This window comes from Pseudonaja textilis, chromosome Z, assembly GCF_049901715.1.
Source record: "Pseudonaja textilis isolate UNSWEBS1 chromosome Z, rPseTex1.2, whole genome shotgun sequence".
Classification (NCBI taxonomy): domain Eukaryota; kingdom Metazoa; phylum Chordata; class Lepidosauria; order Squamata; family Elapidae; genus Pseudonaja; species Pseudonaja textilis.
Window position 1 is genome coordinate 57745285 of NC_142008.1, and position 18711 is coordinate 57763995.

At 42.1% G+C, this 18711-nt stretch overlaps 1 protein-coding gene across 1 annotated transcript in view; it reads right to left on the bottom strand.

Annotated features, from left to right (window-relative positions):
- TMEM42 (transmembrane protein 42) overlaps positions 1-14256 on the bottom strand; it is a 33696-nt gene extending 19440 nt beyond the window's left edge. Inside the window, exon 1 of the mRNA XM_026717818.2 lies at positions 13873-14256. Within this exon, the coding sequence (XP_026573603.1) occupies positions 13873-14022 (150 nt within the window). The 5' untranslated portion in view covers positions 14023-14256. The remainder of the gene's footprint in view (positions 1-13872) is intronic.
- Positions 14257-18711: the final 4455 nt, after the last annotated feature.

Sequence of the window (18711 nt, forward strand, 5' to 3'; positions counted from 1 at the left end):
TGCACAGGTGGTCACAGGTCTGGGTGTTAGCTGCTATTCTGTGTGAGGGTTTGCCAATTAAATGTTTCAGCAAGCCTCTAATTTTTGTAATTTGTTGCTGAAACCCCTGTAAAGCTGTGCTGGATCAGCCTGATTAGGGATTAACTCCTCACACCAGCCTATGTAATTAGCCTAATTAGCCCTGAAAGTTTCTTAAATAGATCTCTGAGGGCTATTGTAATTATCAAATACTTAACAAAATGGCGCCAACTGTTATTTTTGGCATGCAACCGTTCAGTCAGCAGAGAGAAACCCCAGCAAGAGCTCAGGAATTTCCAGGAGGGTCTTGTTGTGAAGCGGCGGAATAACCTGAGGCAAACACGGAGCGAACTTCAGCTTTTACTTTATTGTAACAATAAAGGGTTGCCGCAGCTGCCGCGCTAACAAGGCAGCCAGCTGGCGGACAACAGCTGATGCCGTTTGACAGCTCCCTTTTATAGCCGGCTGTCAAACGGCATCAGCCAATAGGAACAGTCCGTGTTCCTGCTGGAAACACGGACCGGAGTGAAGACTTCAGTTCAGTCTTTTCCGAATGCCACAATCCTTTCCCCCAGAACGGAGCATGCGTAGTCCTTCAGATAACTCGGGAGCTTGCACAGGCGGCCAGATCTTCTAAGTTCTGATGAAACTGCTGCTGGAAGAAACTTTTCTGCTTGTTGGGCAACTTCTGGTGCCGACAAAGCTGGCGTCTTGGCTTCAGGCATCTCTGGGCGAGGGACAGATAGCTGTTCAGGTAGGTTTGCGTTCCTGTCAGATTCGTGGGAAGTTTCTTCAGGCGCCGGCAGTTTCTCTGTTGCAGGAACATCTTGAGGGCCATCTGCAGACAAACTCCAACGCCTTCTAAGTTGATCGATATGGCGGCGCCAGATGCGCCCGTCTTGCAGTTGGACCCTGTAAGACTTCGGACCGGTTACCACCACAATCTGCCCAGGCATCCACAAAGGGTGTCCTGCATAGTTCTGGGCATAGACCTGGTCATTTTCAGTGAACTCCCTTGCCTGGCTATTTGACCCTAGGGGTGTGACTGGGGTGTAATGTGGATGGAGTCTGTCTAGGGTGGTCCTCAGACGTCTACCCATGAGAAGTTCATCCGGAGACCTATTAGTGGTGGCACAGGGAGTTGTGTGCTGGGTCAAGAGATACTTAGCGAGTCTAGAGTGCCAATCTATGGGCCCAAACCTTGCCAGGGCCTCCTTAACCGATCTGACTGCCCTTTCAGCCAGGCCATTACTGGCAGGATGGAAAGGAGCTGTAAGTGCGTGCCTTATTCCTAGGTTGGCTAGGAAGACCTCAAACTCACAGGAAGTAAACTGGGGGCCGTTATCAAACACGATGGTGTCAGGGAGGCCATGGGTAGCGAATATCCTTGATAGAGCCTTTGTGACAGCTTCTGAAGTTGTGGTGGTCATCAAGGTCAGCTCTACCCATTTAGAAAAATAATCAACTATCACAAGGAATGTACGCCCATGAACGGGGCCAGCCAGATCAATATGCACCCGGGACCAAGGGGCCATGGAATCTTACCACCTGCCTGGAGTGGATGTGGGTGGAGGAGGTCTGGTAGCTTGGCATAGCTGACAAGCACCCAACTTGTAATCTAAGCATCCATGCCTGGCCACCATACATAACTGTGAACTAGGGCCTTCATCCTGACAATGCCGGGATGGCCCTCATGCAGGACCTTTAAAACTGAGTCTTGCAACTTGGAAGGGATAACTACCCTAGTTCCCCAAAGTAAACAGCCTTGCAAAGAAGATAGTTCTTGCTGGTGAGTTTTGAAAGGCACGAATTCGGGGGCATAAGGAATTGCCGGCCACCCCCTCCCCACCCAGTCAAGAACTTGGGCGATTACCTTGTCCCTGGCAGAGTGGGCAGTGATATCAAGGGCAGTGATGGGAAGTTTGAGATCATTGATCTGGAAAACAGCACTGGTTGGTGCAGGATCCTCCACAGGAACAGGCAGGGGGCAGCGACTAAGAGCATCAGCGTGACATAGACTCTTGCCAGGTCGATGAACCGGTGTATAGGAATAGGCAGCCAGAAATAAGGTCCATCTGGTCATCCTTCGAGACAAAATCTGAGGAGTTTGTCTTTCGCCTGACAGAAGGCCTAACAGAGGGTTGTGATCCATAATCAACTCGAAATAGTGTCCATATAGAAACTCATGGAATTTTTTGACAGAAGCAACTGCAGGCAAAGCCTCCTTATCAATTTGGCTGTAGTTGTGCTCAGCTGGGGAAAACGTTCTGGAGGAAAAGGCAATGGGTGCCTCAGAACCGTTAGGCAGTCTATGACTTAAAACAGCACCTATGCTAAAAGAAGCATCTGCTGCTAAAACTAAAGGTAAATGCTCATTAAATTGGATCAGGACAGCATCGGATGTAAGTAATGATTTGACAGCACGGAAGGCATGGGCTTCCCTAGGTCCCCAGTGCCAGGGGGATTGCTTATCCAAGAGTCTGTGCAGAGGCTCTGCAACAGAAGCTTTATGCGGCAAAAATGAAGCGTAAAAGTTAAGAAGTCCTAAAAAGGCCTGGAGCTCAGTTTTGTTAGTTGGTGTGGGTGCCTCGTGAATAGCCCTTGCTTTGGATTCGATTGGGTGAATACCAGAGGCGTCAATTCTGTATCCCCCAAATTCTACCTGTGGGGTGGCAATAGTGCACTTGTCTTTCTTTAACTTAAGACCATGCTTTCTGAAATGATCGAGGACTCCTCTGACTCTTTGCAGTAACTGAGACTTGTCAGGGGCAGATATTAAAATGTCATCAAAATACGGAATTACGCCCGGTAATCCTGCAACACGGGGCCTAGCAAGTCTCCCTGGAGCCTCTTGGGAACAAAAATGAGGTGGGGGTAGGGGCAGGGCCACACCCCATTTTCAGCCTAGCAAGCCTCCCTGGAACCTCTTGGGATCAAAAACCGGATGGGGTGGTATTTTTGGCCCTAGCAAGCCTCCCTGAAGCCTCTTGGGAGGAAACACGGGGTGGGGAGTGGCACTGGACCCCCTCCTAACTCCCCATTTTTGCTGCCAGGAGGCTACCCTAAACTTACCTGGTAGCCAGACAGGCCTTGTGCGAACTCCAGGGAGGGGCTAGGCAGGGTTTCTAATGGGAGCCCCCATTCCATTAGAAATGGCTGCCGAGCAAGCAGAGAAAAGCAGGATTCAACCTGGCTTGCTTCTCTGCAAGCTAAATTGAATCCTGCTTCTCTCTGCTAGGGCAGCCATTTCTAATGGGAGCTCCCCCGCACATTAGAAGCAGCTGCCGGGTAAACAGAGAAAAGCAAGCCTCTCCACATGTTCCACGGCAGAAGGCAAGCAGTAAGGGAGAGGCGACCAGCGGTGGCAGCAAAAGGCAAGCGGTAGGGGAAAGGCGACTGACGGCGGCAGCAAAAGACAAGTGGGGAGGGGGAAAGTCGACTGGTGGTGGCAGCAAAAGGCAAGTGGGGGGAAGGCGACCGGGGCTTGCAGAGCTTCACTCACCCTGGGAGATGAGCAAAGGCAGGGCCTTAGCAGAAGGCAGGCAGCAGTGGCTGGCCTGGCAGACACATAAGACCAGGCAGCAGTGTCGCACATGCGTGTAATGTTGCACATGCGTAATAAAGACTGACGGGCAGGCAGCGGAGAAGCAGACAATGAAGGGTGGGGCCAGTCAGAGGCCTGATTTACCGGTTCTCTGAACTACCGGGAACGGTAATAACCGATTCTATAGAACTGGACCGAACCTGTAGAATACCACCCCTGCTCTAGGTGTTTGAAAATTCGTTGTTTGATTATCTTTTCCAGAATATTCTCAGCTATTGGTGTCAGCCTGATAGCTTCCTGAATCCATATTTTTTTCCTTTTTTGAAAATGGAAACTAAATCAGTCCTTTTCCAATACTCTGGTAATTCCCTGCTGCTCCAGAATCTTTGAAAGATATAGTTCAGTGGTTCTGAGATCACATCTGCCAGTTCCTTCAGAACTTTCGTGTGTAATCCATCTGGTCCTAGTGGCTTGAAGCTGCTCTCTTACAATTTTCTTGCCTATTTTAACTTGTATCCCTAATCTATTTTTCACGGTACCAATAAAAGGTAAGGTAAACAAATTAGTGATGGGAACCAGTCTAAGACAGCAAGCTAAAAAGTAAAAAAAAAAAAAGTGGCTTCAAGTCTTACCTTAGCCATGAAAGTGGCCTGGATGACTTTGGGCAGGGCATTTTCTGTTAGCCATAGGAAAAAGGCACTTTTTAAATTCCCATCTGTTATTGCTTAACCTGCTGTATTGTTGCCTAATCTGGTGGATTGTCTCCAAGACAAATTTGTATTTCAGCCTGTATCAATAATCCATCACTTGCCTTACACAGGAACATTTCAGCATTGTTGACTCCATGTGGGCAAGTGAAGGAAAAAAAAAACTAAAGGTGTGTGACTTTATCTTTTACCTATGTTTTATCTTTTTTTAAAAAAAAATCCAAAATGGGTTATGAGAGCATATTTACTGAGTTTCATTTTTGTTCCTTAACATGGCAATTGATAAAGGTGAAAGGAAGGAGGAAAAATATTCATTAAGCTCTATAGACAGGAATAGTTTATCTGCAATAAACTTTCTGTATTGCAGATCAAGTAGTTTATCTGCAATATAAAAAATAAATATATTTTCAGGTACCTGCCTAGTGTTACAAAATCTTACTCTGGGATAATTATTAAGAAATGGGAAAGTATTAAAAACCTCTATAGTTTAAGGAAAGGATAGGTCAAGTTTTGCCTTCAAATATATGTGAATGCAAATAATCCTATATCATTATGTTGGGAACAGAGCTAAGGCATAAGACAGGAGACTTACAGATTCTGAGCATTATTTATTTATTTATTTATTTATTTTATATTGCCGCCTATTTGCCCATAGCAACTCGAGGCGGCTTACAGAATGTAAAACCACATTTAAAATAAAAAACAATAAAAACTAACAAAAAGAATCAAATAAATTAATAAAGTACAATAGAACAAAATCTGGAAAACAATAAATAAAAAAATCACCCCCAACTCCCACTCCTGCCCCAATGACAGTAGATCACATGAGCCATTTGAAGGACTCCATCCCGCTCTGGGTTCCCCAGGCCAGCTGGTAGAAGCAGGTCTTCAGTGCCTTCTGGGAGAGTATTAGAGAGGGGTCCATTAGTTATAGCACTGATGATTTTTAAAGTATTTTTTACAATCACTCCTACTGATCGTGGGAGTGGAAACAACTTTGAACTTCAATCAATGATTTGTGATGACCGGGGCGTGACACAAAAATAACCAAGTTACCAAAGTAGAATAAATTCCCTTTAATGCCTCCAATCCATTGTCCAATTATCCTCAGCTGGATATCAAATTCTTCAAAAAACAGTCTACGAAGGGCAGAAATGCAGTCCAAACCCAAAGTAAAAATAATTAGAAATAAAAAAACCAACACAAACCACACGGCAGGCCAGGATGATAAATTGCAAACTTTCAAAGGATAACGCAGCACCCACAGTTGGGAAGATGCCAAAACCCAGATAAGCCTAGACCAAGATAATACATGCTTTGCTTCCAGCAAGGAGCCGTGTGCAAATGCCCCACTTATATCCTGTTTTCCCAGCTGCAACTAATGAAAGGGATCAGGGCTTTCTTCTCTCTCTTAAGCCACGTTGCTCCCTTCTCCATTCCTCCCTGTGTACCCTATGATGAAGAGGGGACGGTCCTGGGTCTTCCTCTGAATGCCCATCAGGACTGTGACCTCCCCCGTTTCTTCTACAGCCACCGAATCCACACTTCCATCCCTGTCAGCTGCTCAATCTCCCCCTCAGAATCAGACTCCAACAAGGGCATAACACCCTCTTCTGGTCAATGCTTAGCAAAGAGAGGTTTGCACACCCCATATCTGGGGAGGGAATCTGCTTTCCTGCTGGTAGACATAATTGAGAACTACAGAAATAGATCTGAAAAATATCCAACTACAAACTGAATGGACACTCAGTAATAGATTTGGCTCTACTGGATATACATATATGGTCAGTGTTAATGGCATCCTGGCTCCCCTACAATAATCCTAACAATTGTCTTTTGATACAATTGACTTCAACAGGAGAAATTGCAATCACTTCAAGAAGAGTTCTCCAAGGTACTGAAAATTAACATTTCTTTTTAATAAATTTACAGACATTTCTAAAATTATGTTTTCACTTTGTCATTATGGGGGTACTAAATGTAGATTAATGAGAAAAAACAAATTTCAACAACTGTAGAATCAGGCTGCAGCATAGTAAAATTGACAAAAGTGAAGGGGGTTTGAATATTTTCTGAATGCACTGTCAACTTCAACAGTTCATGTAAAGATTGTTCAAAGTGACAACAGTACTGAAAAAAATGATTTATGACTGTTTTTCACACAATCATTACAATATCCCTATAGTCACATGATAAAGATTCAGATGCTTGGCAGCTGACTCATATTTATTATTTCCTGGGGTCATGTGATCACCTTTTGCAACCTCCTGGCAAGCAAAGACAATGAGGAAGCTAGATTAATTTAACAATTGAATTACTAACTTAACAACTGTAGTGATTCACTTAATTATGGCAAGGAAAAAATAATGAGTCAAAATTCACTTAACAACTGTCTCAGCAACCTAAATTTTGGGTTCAACTGTAGTCGTAAGTTGAAGACTATCTGTATATTCAATTTGATTCATAACCTTTGAAGATTCTTTGCTTCCCAAATTAACCAAAAATATTTCAATGTAGCCATCACAACACAAATATTATTCAATAAACTCTCTTCAGAACTGGACAATCATAAAACTAAGATAATTTTTAAATTTTGCAATATTAATTTGGAGCTGTCTGTATCCTATAAAATGATGCAAAAGATTTCTGGGACATTGCAAATATCAATTACTCATCCCTGACTTACAGCATCAGTTTAATCACCAACTGACTCTTGATTAGTCCCTGCAATTTTCTTAGCAAGATTTCAAATGTTCCCTCCTTCCTAGGGGTGGTAAGAGTGACTGGCTTTCATGCCTAAAACTGGGCTAGAACTCAAGATACCTGGTTTCTAGTCTGATTCCTTAACCACTACATCAAACTCACTTACATTATCCTTAATTGGGAGAACAACAGTATAACAATCAATTCCGGGGGAGAGGAGGAGCTGGAGTCGCGACGGTATGGTCTGCAATCGAGCTCTAAGGTTGCAGCCGATATCTTCGCCCCTGGCAGGTCCAAACAGACCTAAACCGTCCCGTAGAGACGGTGATCGTGAAGGGCATATCCTGTGGATCCCAGGGACACCACAAAGTCCCTGGTTGATCCGGGAGAAGTCCTTTTTGCCGGCGGCGGAGAGGCAGCCCCAAAGCTGCTGAAGTCGGGACAGCTCCGGAAAGGAAGAGGCTGAAAGAGAAAGTGTGTCGGCTGGGTGAGAATCTTTTTTTTTTAACTAACTTTCTGAGACTTGAAAGGACACTCTGAATATAAGAAGAAACCTGTGAGATTTTTGACAAAATTGAATAAGCGGCGACTTTTAAAGGGAGACGTCAAAGTGAGGCTTGGTTTTTTTTTTCCTTACTTTTTTCTTCTTCTTACTGGACTTTATCATGACTTTGCAGTTAACCGGACTGAATTTTCTTTTATATATATATATATATATTTACTTTCTTATTCTCCTTTTTTTTTTAAAACAAGTTTTATTGATTTTACAAACAAACAAACAAAACAAAACATCATTAAACATTAAAAACATAAAACCTCTTTCCATTGTAGATCTTTACAAGGCAGGTAACATATTGCTTTATATCACGTACTTATAATTTATCCCATTTCCATATAAACACGTAAATTCCCGTTACCAAATTCCACATTGTTTCTCTTTAATCATTATTCAATCATATTTCCTTTCTGATTTATCTGCTATTCAGTCATCAAATTTATATTTTCCTCTGGCTTGTTTATAATTATTCTCATCTAGTCTTCCTCCGAGATTTTATTATTTAATTCTTAATTAAACACACACACATAAGACATAGACATACAAACATAAAACTTTCTTCTAGAAAGTAACTTGGCCCCAGATTACCTCTTTTTGTATGGACTTCAATTGAATTCATGCTCTTCTTATATACCATTACCCCTCTTATTTACCATTCTATATCTATTATATAACTCCTCTCCACTTTTGCCTCATCTTAATTCTGTTTTATATATTTAATCTTGCTTTAAAGAAAAATATTTTTATATCTTTTGTCCATTTCTCCATTTACATCTGTCTCATTTCCAGTTTAAAAAAGAATAGTTTCCCCTGGAATCACTAATCGGAGTATGATGCCTTTCTACCATTCCCCTAAATTAAAATTTAAAATAACACCTAAATCCCAATCAGATTCTGCTTAGTACATTCTACTATTTCAGAAACCAATACTACAATAATAAATCCATAACAATCAACACATTAATCCTTTAAACTCTATATTCAAACTAATATTTTAAACATTCCCTTTAGTATTTTATTAAAACTTATTATCATTCATTATTAAATCTTTTAAAGTTATGTCTTGATATTTTAGTCTTTTATTAGATCTTAAAAAGTTATGATTATCTACTTATAATACAAATACCACTATTACAATACTCATGTGTACTTTGCAGAATCCCTTTTTTTTAAAAAAAAATCCCATATATTACCCATTATCCCTAAAAAAAATTTCCTTTTCTCCATCTTGTCTTATATCTTTGTAACTTTTTTTCCCCCTTTTCCCTTTCCTTCTTAGCCCGCCTAAACTTTTTACCCCCTCCTCTCCAAACCTCTGCCTTCTTGATTTCCCCTTTCTGTTGCATTCCTCTTTCCTTTTGCTTTCTAGCATTCTGTTGTTTTTGCATCTTCTTTTTCTCTTTCATGAACATTTTTTTATTTCTTAAGTCCTTCCTTTTCGTTCCTCTCTTTCTCCTTTCTTTCTTAGTCACACCGTTTAGTTCATTAAAAATGGCTTCTTCTTCCTCGGCTTCTTCCAGCTGTTGTTTAATTTGCTGACACATGACAAGCGCCATATCTAGAAAACAAAGGGCTTCTCCCATAACATCTTTGCCTTCTTTCTTTATTTTTAAATATTGTTTTTTTAATTCATCAAGAGATAGAGCCATTTTGAACTGTTTCTTCTTCTCTTTCTGTATCCTCTTCTTATTGTTAAGCCAATCAATTATTTCCAAACTTAAAACAGTTCCCAAAAGTCCCAAAGTCCCACAGTCATCAAACAGTCCAGGCAGAGTACAAGCTTCTTCTTTTTACAGTTTCTCTTCTAGGAGTGAAGTCAAATTAGGGAAAGAAGAAACGTCCAATCTGTGCTTTAAATCTTTCTTAGAATTAATTTCTATTCTCTTTATCTTCAAGGCATCTCCTCCAGCAAAATCTTAGAGTAAAGATTTGTTTTCCCAAGCCTCTCCCTTCCCACTTATAACAAAGGAGTTTAGGTTTTACCTTCTACCAAAAGGCTAGTTTCCCTTGTCCATTTGTTAATTCCATAAGGGAGGGAGAGTGACTTCCCCTTTTCGTCACTTTTCTTCGCAGCTGAAAACATCAATCGGGAACATTATAGCTTCCAAGTCATTACTTTCCCAGGTGTTAAATATGTCCTTAAGGTCCCAGTTCAACCAAGAAAAACTTTCTAAAAAAAAAACTCCTTCTTCCTCCTGCGCATTCTTTGTCCAGTTGCCGGCTTCTTTATGGTGGCCATAAAGACCACCACTGCACCGTCTTGAGAGAAGGGGGTTATTGCCGGCTGGGGGGTTGCGACGCCCCTCACCCCCGTCCGGATCCCCCCTTTCTTCAGCTGCCCCAACAGGGCAGCCTTAGCCTCCAAATCCGTCAGGATCGGAGGCACCAAGGCGGCTAGCACAGCAGGGATCGCAGAGAGGCGAATCCCTGCTGTCACCGAAGCCGACAAACCAGAAGTGTTTATATATATATATATATATATATTTACTTTCTTATTCTCCTTCTTGATTTCTTTATTTTTTTTAGACTAGAGGCTCCCTTTCGAGACTTCTATGGGCAACTATATAAGCAAGAGAATATTGATGAGGAAAAAGTCAAACAGTATTTACAGAATGCTAACCTACCTAAGATATCTAAAGAGACTGAAGAAATGCTAGAAAGCAATATAACAATGATGGAATTAACTGAAGCACTTAAGAAACAAAATAATGGGAAAGCACCAGGTCCAGATGGGCTTCCGGCAGAATTCTATAAAACACTACAAGAATCATTGAGCATTCCATTGTTAGAATGAAGCTATGTCAAAGAAGATGATACCCAAAACATGGTCAGAGGCTTATATTACACTTATTCCAAAAGAAGAGGCTGATCCACTGCAAATTAAGAACTATAGACCTAATTCTTTATTAAATGCAGACTATAAAATCTTTGCTTCAATTTTAGCAGAAAGACTTAAAAAATATTTAAATAATTTCATTCATCCAGACTAAAATGGATTTCTACCAAAGAGACAAATTAGAGACAATATGAGAATAATCCTGGATACTTTGGAATACTATGAGGCACATCCTGAAAAGCAAATGGCTTTGATATTCCTAGATGCTCAAAAGGCATTTGATAATGTGAACTGGAGATTTATGTTACTACTACTGGAACAGATGGGTTTTGCCAGAAAATTTATTCAAGCAATAGAAGCCATATATCATAAGCAAACGGCAAAGGTAATGATGGAGGGAGAACTTACAGACTTTATTAATATAAGAAAAGGCACAAGACAAGGATGTCCCCTATCTCCTTTGCTATTTGTATTGACCTTGGAAGTGTTGAATAGAAATATTAGAGATGATAAAAGCATAAAAGGAATGAAAATTAAAAAGGAAGAATTCAAATTGCAAGCCTTTGCAGATGACTTAGGCTTTATTTTGGAAGACCTTTAGAAATAGCTCCAAAGCTATTGGAAAAGATAGAGACATATGGCGAGGTGGCTGGTCTGAAAATAAATAAAGATAAAACAAAGATCTTGACAAAGAACATGCCACTAAGACAAAGAGAAGAACTGGCAGACCTGTTGAAAACCCAAGTCACGAACAAGGTCAAGTATTGGGGGATATACTTGACATCAAGATGTAGTACATTAAAAGAGAATAATTATATTAAACTTAAACAACAGATAGCCTTAGATTTGAAGAAATGGGAAAACTTACAATTGTCATTAATAGGGAGAATTTCAACAATCAAGATGAATATTTTACCCAGAATCTTATATTTGTTTCAAACAATACCAATTAGGCTTGGAAAAGACTATTCTGAAGACTTAAATAAAATTGTGCTGAAGTATATATGGCAAGGTAAGAAAGCGAGAATAAAGCTAAAGCTATTGCAAGATGCTAGAATTAGAGGAGGTTTTGGCCTGCCTTGTACTACCAAGCTGCAAACTTGATGTGGGTCAAGGAATGGATAACATTAAGAAAGACTAGATTGTTGACATTAGAAGGTCATGATTTGCTGTTGGGTTGGCACGCTTTTTTATGGTATAAGGGAACTAAAACACAGGGTTACTTTAGAAGACATTATATACGGGAGTCTTTGTGGTTAAATTGGGAAAAGATAAAAAGACAATGTTATTTGAAAATTCCAGTTTGGTTATCGACTATTGAAGCATTTTCCTATCCTATAATTTATAAGAAGGAACAAACAGTTAGATATGGGGAAATATTGGATGAAAAGGGTGAACTTAAATTGATACAAAATCTAGAGGAACAAGGTATAAAGATAAATTGGTTTTCATATGTGCAAATACACTCAAGATATGATGAAGATTTTAAAACAGAGGGATTTTATGATAAACAGACTGATCTAGATAAGATTTTGACAGGTACTGATGAAAAGGTGATTAAAAAATTATATGGTTATTTACTGGGAATTAAACTAGAGGAAGAACAAGGTAAAGAAACTATGATTGTTTGGGGGAAGAATTTTGGATATGGGATTGATTTAGAGAAATGGCAAAAACTATGGTCGCAAAATTATAAAATGACAATGTCAACAGCTTATAAAGAAAATTTGTATAAGATGTTTTACAGGTGGCACTTTCCCCTGACAAGGATAGCAAGAATGTTCAAGAATAAATCCGAAAAATGCTGGAAATGTCATCAGATACCTGGCTCATATTACCATATGTGGTGGACTTGTGAGGATGCTAGAAAACATTGGACTAAAATCTGCATGTGGTTGGAAAAAATGACAAAGAAACACATAGATCTGAAACCGGAGTTTTTTTAATTGGGAATCTTACCAGATACATACAGTAAAGACTTGAAATGTCTGATTGTAAATGTATTAACAGCGGCTAGGATTGTATTTGCTAAAAATTGGAAAAATGAGAAAATACCATTGCAGGAAGAAATTATTAAGAAGATATTGGAATGTGCTGAGATGAGTAGATTGACATTTGAAGTTAGAGAGCAAGAGGATAAACAATTCTATAAAATTTGGGACCTTTTCTATCAATGGTTGGATGATAAAATATAATAATAGAATATTTAGAATGTTAGATAACAAGGAATATCTTTGCTTTTTCTTTTCCTTTTGTTATTTGACATCATATCTATAAATGTTTTAAGGATAGATTTGGTATGATTATATGACTTGTTATAGAATAAACTACCTAAATTATAGTTATCTCATAAAGCATGAATGAATAAAATTATAGTCAAATGATTTTCTAATAGTGATACTAGGAGATAAAAGTTTGGATTGATAATACGAGTTATTATGTAATGTAACTGTAATTGAGGCTACGAAATGAATGCACAAAACTGATGAACCAACCGACACACTGTTTGTATATATGTATGGAAGAGAGCTGATGTTTTTATGTTTTGTTTGTTTTGTTTGTTTTTAAAAATCAATAAAACTGTTTTTTTTAAAAAAACCAGTTTAACAATCAATTCCAATGAGAAACACATCATGAATAGTTTAATAAATACATCAGATTGGATTCCGTTGCCAATGATTGCCACAGTATGTTAACCTTATGCACAAAAACGGTATCATTCACACAAACACACTCAGGCGTATTAAAAAAAATTAAGTTCGTATCACAATCATTGTCTAGAAAAGGTCAGAGAATTTCCAGAATGCAGATACTATCAAAACACAGTGTAAGTTTAGCACAGCAAGGCTTCCTTCTGATGACAGAGAATCATACAGTACGGTAGAAGTCACCTTTGTGACTTCTGCTTAATAGCCTCTTTATTTATATTTGTTTTCTGTAAAAGAGGCAGATCCCTCATTTCAACCGTAAACTAAAAATATTCTATTTTATTTTTGAAGGATTACACGAACAAGAACCAGTTCAAATGGAATCCTCAGCCAGACATTCATTGGGTGATTTCGAAATAGGCGTTCTCTCTCAGCCCAACCTTCCCCACAAGATTATTGCTGTGAGGAAAATAGGAGGAGGGAGCTGTGATGGACATGTTTGCTGCCTTGAGTTATTTGTGAAAATAATAAAAATGGGAAGAGAGATATATAAACCACACAAAGGAGTCTTGTATAAGCTTTTGTATATCAGCCCCCAAAAGTTCCAAGGCAGAAGTATGGGCTATTTTCCTTCCTGCAAAAGAATTTGAGGGGAGGGTAAAATCTGCCCGATCTTGCTTCGGATCCCTTAAAATATGCTACATTTATTAGACCCACGAATTTCTCTGATGCGGGCCTGCATCTTTTCCTCGTAGGCCATTCGGCCTTCCAAGCTGCTGCCGGACTAAAGGTCTCGCAGCCCCCAGTGGAAAAGAATCATGGCGCCAATAGCTTTTTCCGCAGCAAAGTCGGCCTCTTACCCACACACATTCTCCGGCGATTTCCCCGAGGACGGCTTGGCAATCAATCTTCAAGTAATCATCGCCCAAAGCCAGCTTTGCTGAGGAAGCAGCCAGCGCCCCCAGCAGGCCAGCAGTTATGGCGCATGTAGCCCCTAACGCCAGCGGCATAGGCCCACCGCTTCAGTTTCGGGAGTCTCGAAAAGACGGCGCTCGCGCATTCGACTGAGGAATTGTTACGTGACAATGTGACTCCGCCTTGCTGTAGTTATTCTCCAAGAGAAGTAGTCTGCTAAAGCTTTACTATACTTATCTATGGAAATTGCATTGTAAGACCTCCTCAGATGTCTGCAGGGCTCTCTATTTTATTTTAAATGTCAGAAATCTTATAAAGGTGACCTTGAAGTTGTGCTGTAATAATAGTCTCTAGTAGAGATACTATGGATTGGAATAAAAAGGAGTCATATATCTTTGTTCCATTGTTTTAAAACTGCAGAGAAAAGTTGAGTTTAATGCATAAATAACTGCAACCAAGAATAATGTATGCACTTAAGGAAGCCCTTCCTATCCAAAAATAAAAGCCAGAACGAGGATTGTTGTAAATTTCTTATAATATTCAGCATCTTGTCTTATTAAACTTTTGTCTGAAGACAAAATGATAGTGGGTTAATTATTATACATGAAATAATTTTAAAACCATTACACTAGAAATCATGGAAGGTAAAGATTTTTCTCTAATGTTAAAATCTGGAGTGAAACTGCATCACAGTATGGAAAGTAATCTGTCATGAACTGTCATGACATCTCCAAGGCCACAAAACTCAGGAAACCCTTGATTTTATGGAACATATGCACACATGCAGATCCTTGAAGATGTACAAAGTAATTTGTAGAGTGCAGCAACTTTGGTCTGGGACACCATGTAGGAAGTTAGCACTCACCCCTCTCCTAGAAAATTGAAATAGCCTAGGAACTATTAAAAAGGCAGAATATTTCCTCTAAAAAGAGTAGAAACTCAGAAGCAGAAACTCACCTAAGAAGCAGAAACTCACCCCCACCTTTGTTAATGGATGGGCCATTAAGGCCTGGGCCAGAATACTATACATAACAAAAATCTCCAGATAAAGCTATAGCAATTGTCAAAAGCCCTCTTAAGGGCATAAATCATCCAGCAAGGCTCAACCAAGCCTGGAACTCAGGACAGCCTACTGAATTGCCCCTGCATGGCCCCATGGGGGTGGGGTGGGGGGAGAATACAAGCTCCAATTCAAATCCCAGTAGAGGGTATAAAACTCAGGCACTGTCAGTACCTCAGCCCTTTTTTTCTTGATCTCTTCCTTCACACTGAAGCATGTGATCATCCTTTTTCACTCTGGAGCTCCAGTCCATGGGTTCCTGTCCACCATTAAACCTTCCAAACAGCCTCCATGTTTCCAGTGTCTTTTTCCCCACTTGGATCTGAACCCAGAAGGATTTTTCTTCCAACAACCACTTCAAAGTTTCATCATGTTTTGTTGAAATCTTGATTGAGCAAAACATCTCATTATTGTAATGGCTTTCCCACACTGCTGAATCAATATGCCATCCACATACTTGGGGAGGAGGGTGCAAAACTATCCCAAGATGAAATTGGATTCTCTAGTATTGTTGTCCTTCCTGTTTTGCCAAATAGATTGGTTGAAAAAGCTTAATAGATACTGTTATGGGGCGGCGGAGGAACGAGGCTGAACCAGAGTGCAATGTAAAAGGCTTTATTACAATGAATAAAGGGTTGCCGCGTCTGCCTTCTCACTAGGCAGACTAGCTGGCGGCAATGGGGCTGGCACTGCTCGACAGCCGCCTTTTATAGCCGGCTGTCAAACGGTGCCAGCCAATGGGAGCGGATGGTGCTCCCGCTCAAACAGCGGACCTGGTTGGGGACTCCAACCAGTTCCAAAGACATAACACTCCTTTCCCCCAGCTGGGAGCATGCGTAGTCCTTCAGATAAGTTGGTTGTCTGCGCTGGCGGCCAGAACGTCGCAACCCGGGCAAGCTGCTGGCTGGCGTCAAGTCCTCGCCCCCAGGCATCGTCTCGGAGGTTGTTGGGAAGTGGGTTCGGTCTGGTGTGGTGCTCTGTAAATTAGGTAAGCCCCCATGTTCGGGCTGACCTTGGGGAGTTGCTTGGTCCGGCCGGCAGGCTGGTTCGCTTGGCTGTTGGCTCGGTGTCCCTTGTTGACAGCTCGGACCCTCCAGCAAAGTCTCCTGGTCGATGGGGTAGCTCGGATCCTGCAGGGAGCTTCCGTCTGGGTAGGCTGGTACCGGCAGGGAGTTCCCGGTGCTAGGAGGTTGGGTTGGGTTGGTATCAGTTGTGCTTCTCCATCGCCTTCGGAGCTGGTCCACGTGTCTACGCCACAGGCGTCCATCTTCCAGGAGGACCCTGTAGGATCTAGGACCTGTGACTGACACAACTTGACCTGGTACCCACAGGGGATCCCCTGCATAATTCCTGGCGTACACCAGGTCGTGCAAGGCAAAGTCCCTGACCAAACTGTCAGATCCTAAAGGGGTGTCTGGGCAGTAGTGGGGGTGCAACCTGTCCAGGGTGGTCCTAAGGCGTCTCCCCATCAAGAGTTCGGCAGGGGATTTATTTGTAGCGGTGCATGGCGTCGTATGCTGGCTCAGGAGGTAACGTGACAGTTTGGAATGCCAGTTTTCCTGGCCAAACCTGGCAAGTGCCTCTTTCGCTGACCTGACTGCCCTCTCAGCCATCCCGTTGCTAGCAGGGTGAAAGGGGGCTGTAAGGATGTGTCTGATGCCCAAGTTGGCAACGTACATGCTAAACTCACATGACGTGAACTGGGGGCCATTGTCAGACACCAGTGTGTCAGGGAGTCCATGGGTAATGAAGAAACGGGTCAGAGCCTTAACAATTGCTTGAGTGGTTGTAGAGGGTAGTAGGGCCAAGTCTATCCACTTGGAATAAGAGTCTACTACAACCAAGAAGGTCCTGCCATGTACTGGTCCAGCCAGGTCGATGTGCAGGCGAGACCAAGGACCACTAGCACTCTCCCACTTGGTAGGCGTGGCTGCTGGTGGGGCAGCCCTGGTTTCTTGGCAAGGTTGGCATGAGCTTACCCAGTTGGAGATTTGGGCATCCATGCCGGGCCACCAAACATAGCTGCGGGCCAGAGCCTTCATCCTTACGATGCCCGGGTGGCCCTCGTGAAGTACCTTCAGGATGGGTACACGAAGAGTGGCTGGAATGACTACCCTTGTCCCCCACAGCAGACATCCTTGTAGTTTCGACAATTCCTGCTTACGGGTTTTGAAAGGAGCAACGTCAGCGGTGTATTGTGTTTCCGGCCACCCCCTTCCCACCCAGTCCATAACTTGGGCAATTATTCTGTCTTTTTTTGAGTGCGCAGCAATGTCCTCGGCTGTAACCGGCAATTTAAGTTCGTTAACTTCAAAAATGGCATGAACAGGTGCTGAGTCTTCAACTGGGACTGGTAGGGGGCAGCGACTAAGGGCATCGGCGTGACTCAAGTTTTTTCCAGGGCGATGCACCAACTTGAATGAATAAGCGGCCAGGAACAAAGTCCACCTGGTCATTCTAGGTGATAGTACCTGTGGGGTTTGCTTATCCCCTGATAACAGCCCCAGAAGTGGTTTGTGGTCAGTTATAAGTTCAAAATGGTGTCCAAACAAAAATTCATGAAACTTTTTCACTGCAGCTACTGCAGCCAAGGCCTCCTTATCAATTTGGCTGTAGTTCCTTTCTGCAGTAGAGAAGGTCCTAGAGAAGAAAGCGATTGGTGCCTCGGAACCGTTGGGAAGCCTGTGGCTCAGAACAGCCCCAATCCCAAAGGGGGATGCATCAGCAGCTAGGACCAGGGGAAGTCTTTGATCAAATTGGATTAAAACTGCATCAGATGTGAGTAAGGATTTGACTGACTTGAAGGCATGGGCTTCCTTGGGTCCCCAATGCCAGGGGGATTCTTTGTCTAACAGTCTGTGTAAGGGTTCAGCAATAGACGCTTTGTGCGGGAGAAATGAGGCGTAAAAGTTTAGTAGCCCCAGAAAGGCTTGGAGCTCCGTCTTGTTAGTTGGTGTAGGCGCCTCATGGATGGCCTTTACTTTGGATTTGACTGGGTGAATGCCAGAGGCATCTATCCTATACCCCAGAAAGTCCACTTGTCTAGTGGCGATGGCGCACTTCTCCCTTTTAAGTTTGAGGCCATGCTGCCTAAACTTCTCTAGGACTGCTCTGACTCTCTGTATGAGCTGGGGTCTGTCAATTGCTGAGACTAAAATGTCATCGAAGTAAGGGACAACCCCTGGGAGACCTTGGAGGATCCTTTCCATGAGGGATTGGAATATACCGGGGCTACACTTACGCCGAATTGGAGGCATTTGCACTTGAATGCCCCTCTATGAGTGACTATGGTTTGTAACTCAGCTGTCTGATCATCCACAGGGAACTGCTGGTATGCCTGGGACATATCTAATTTGGCAAAGATGGTGCCGGGTTCGAAGGTGTGTAACAGGTGTTGAATAACGGGGACAGGGTAGGCGCTGACCTGTAGATAACGATTGAGGGTGGTCTTATAGTCTGCGCAGATTCTTAAACTGCCATCCTTCTTGAGTGGGGTGACTATGGGGTCTCCCACTTGGCAAAGTCAGTTGGTTCTAACACCCCTTGCTTAAGTAACTTATCTAATTCTAAATCCAACTTTGGACGGATGGCGAAAGGCACTCTGCGTGGCTTAAGGCGAAGAGGGATTGCCTGGGGGTCCACAGAGAAGGAGATGGGGTGCCAGAATAACAACCCAGCTCGCTGCTAAAAACATCAGAGTAATCTGAGAATAGGGCGTCTACGT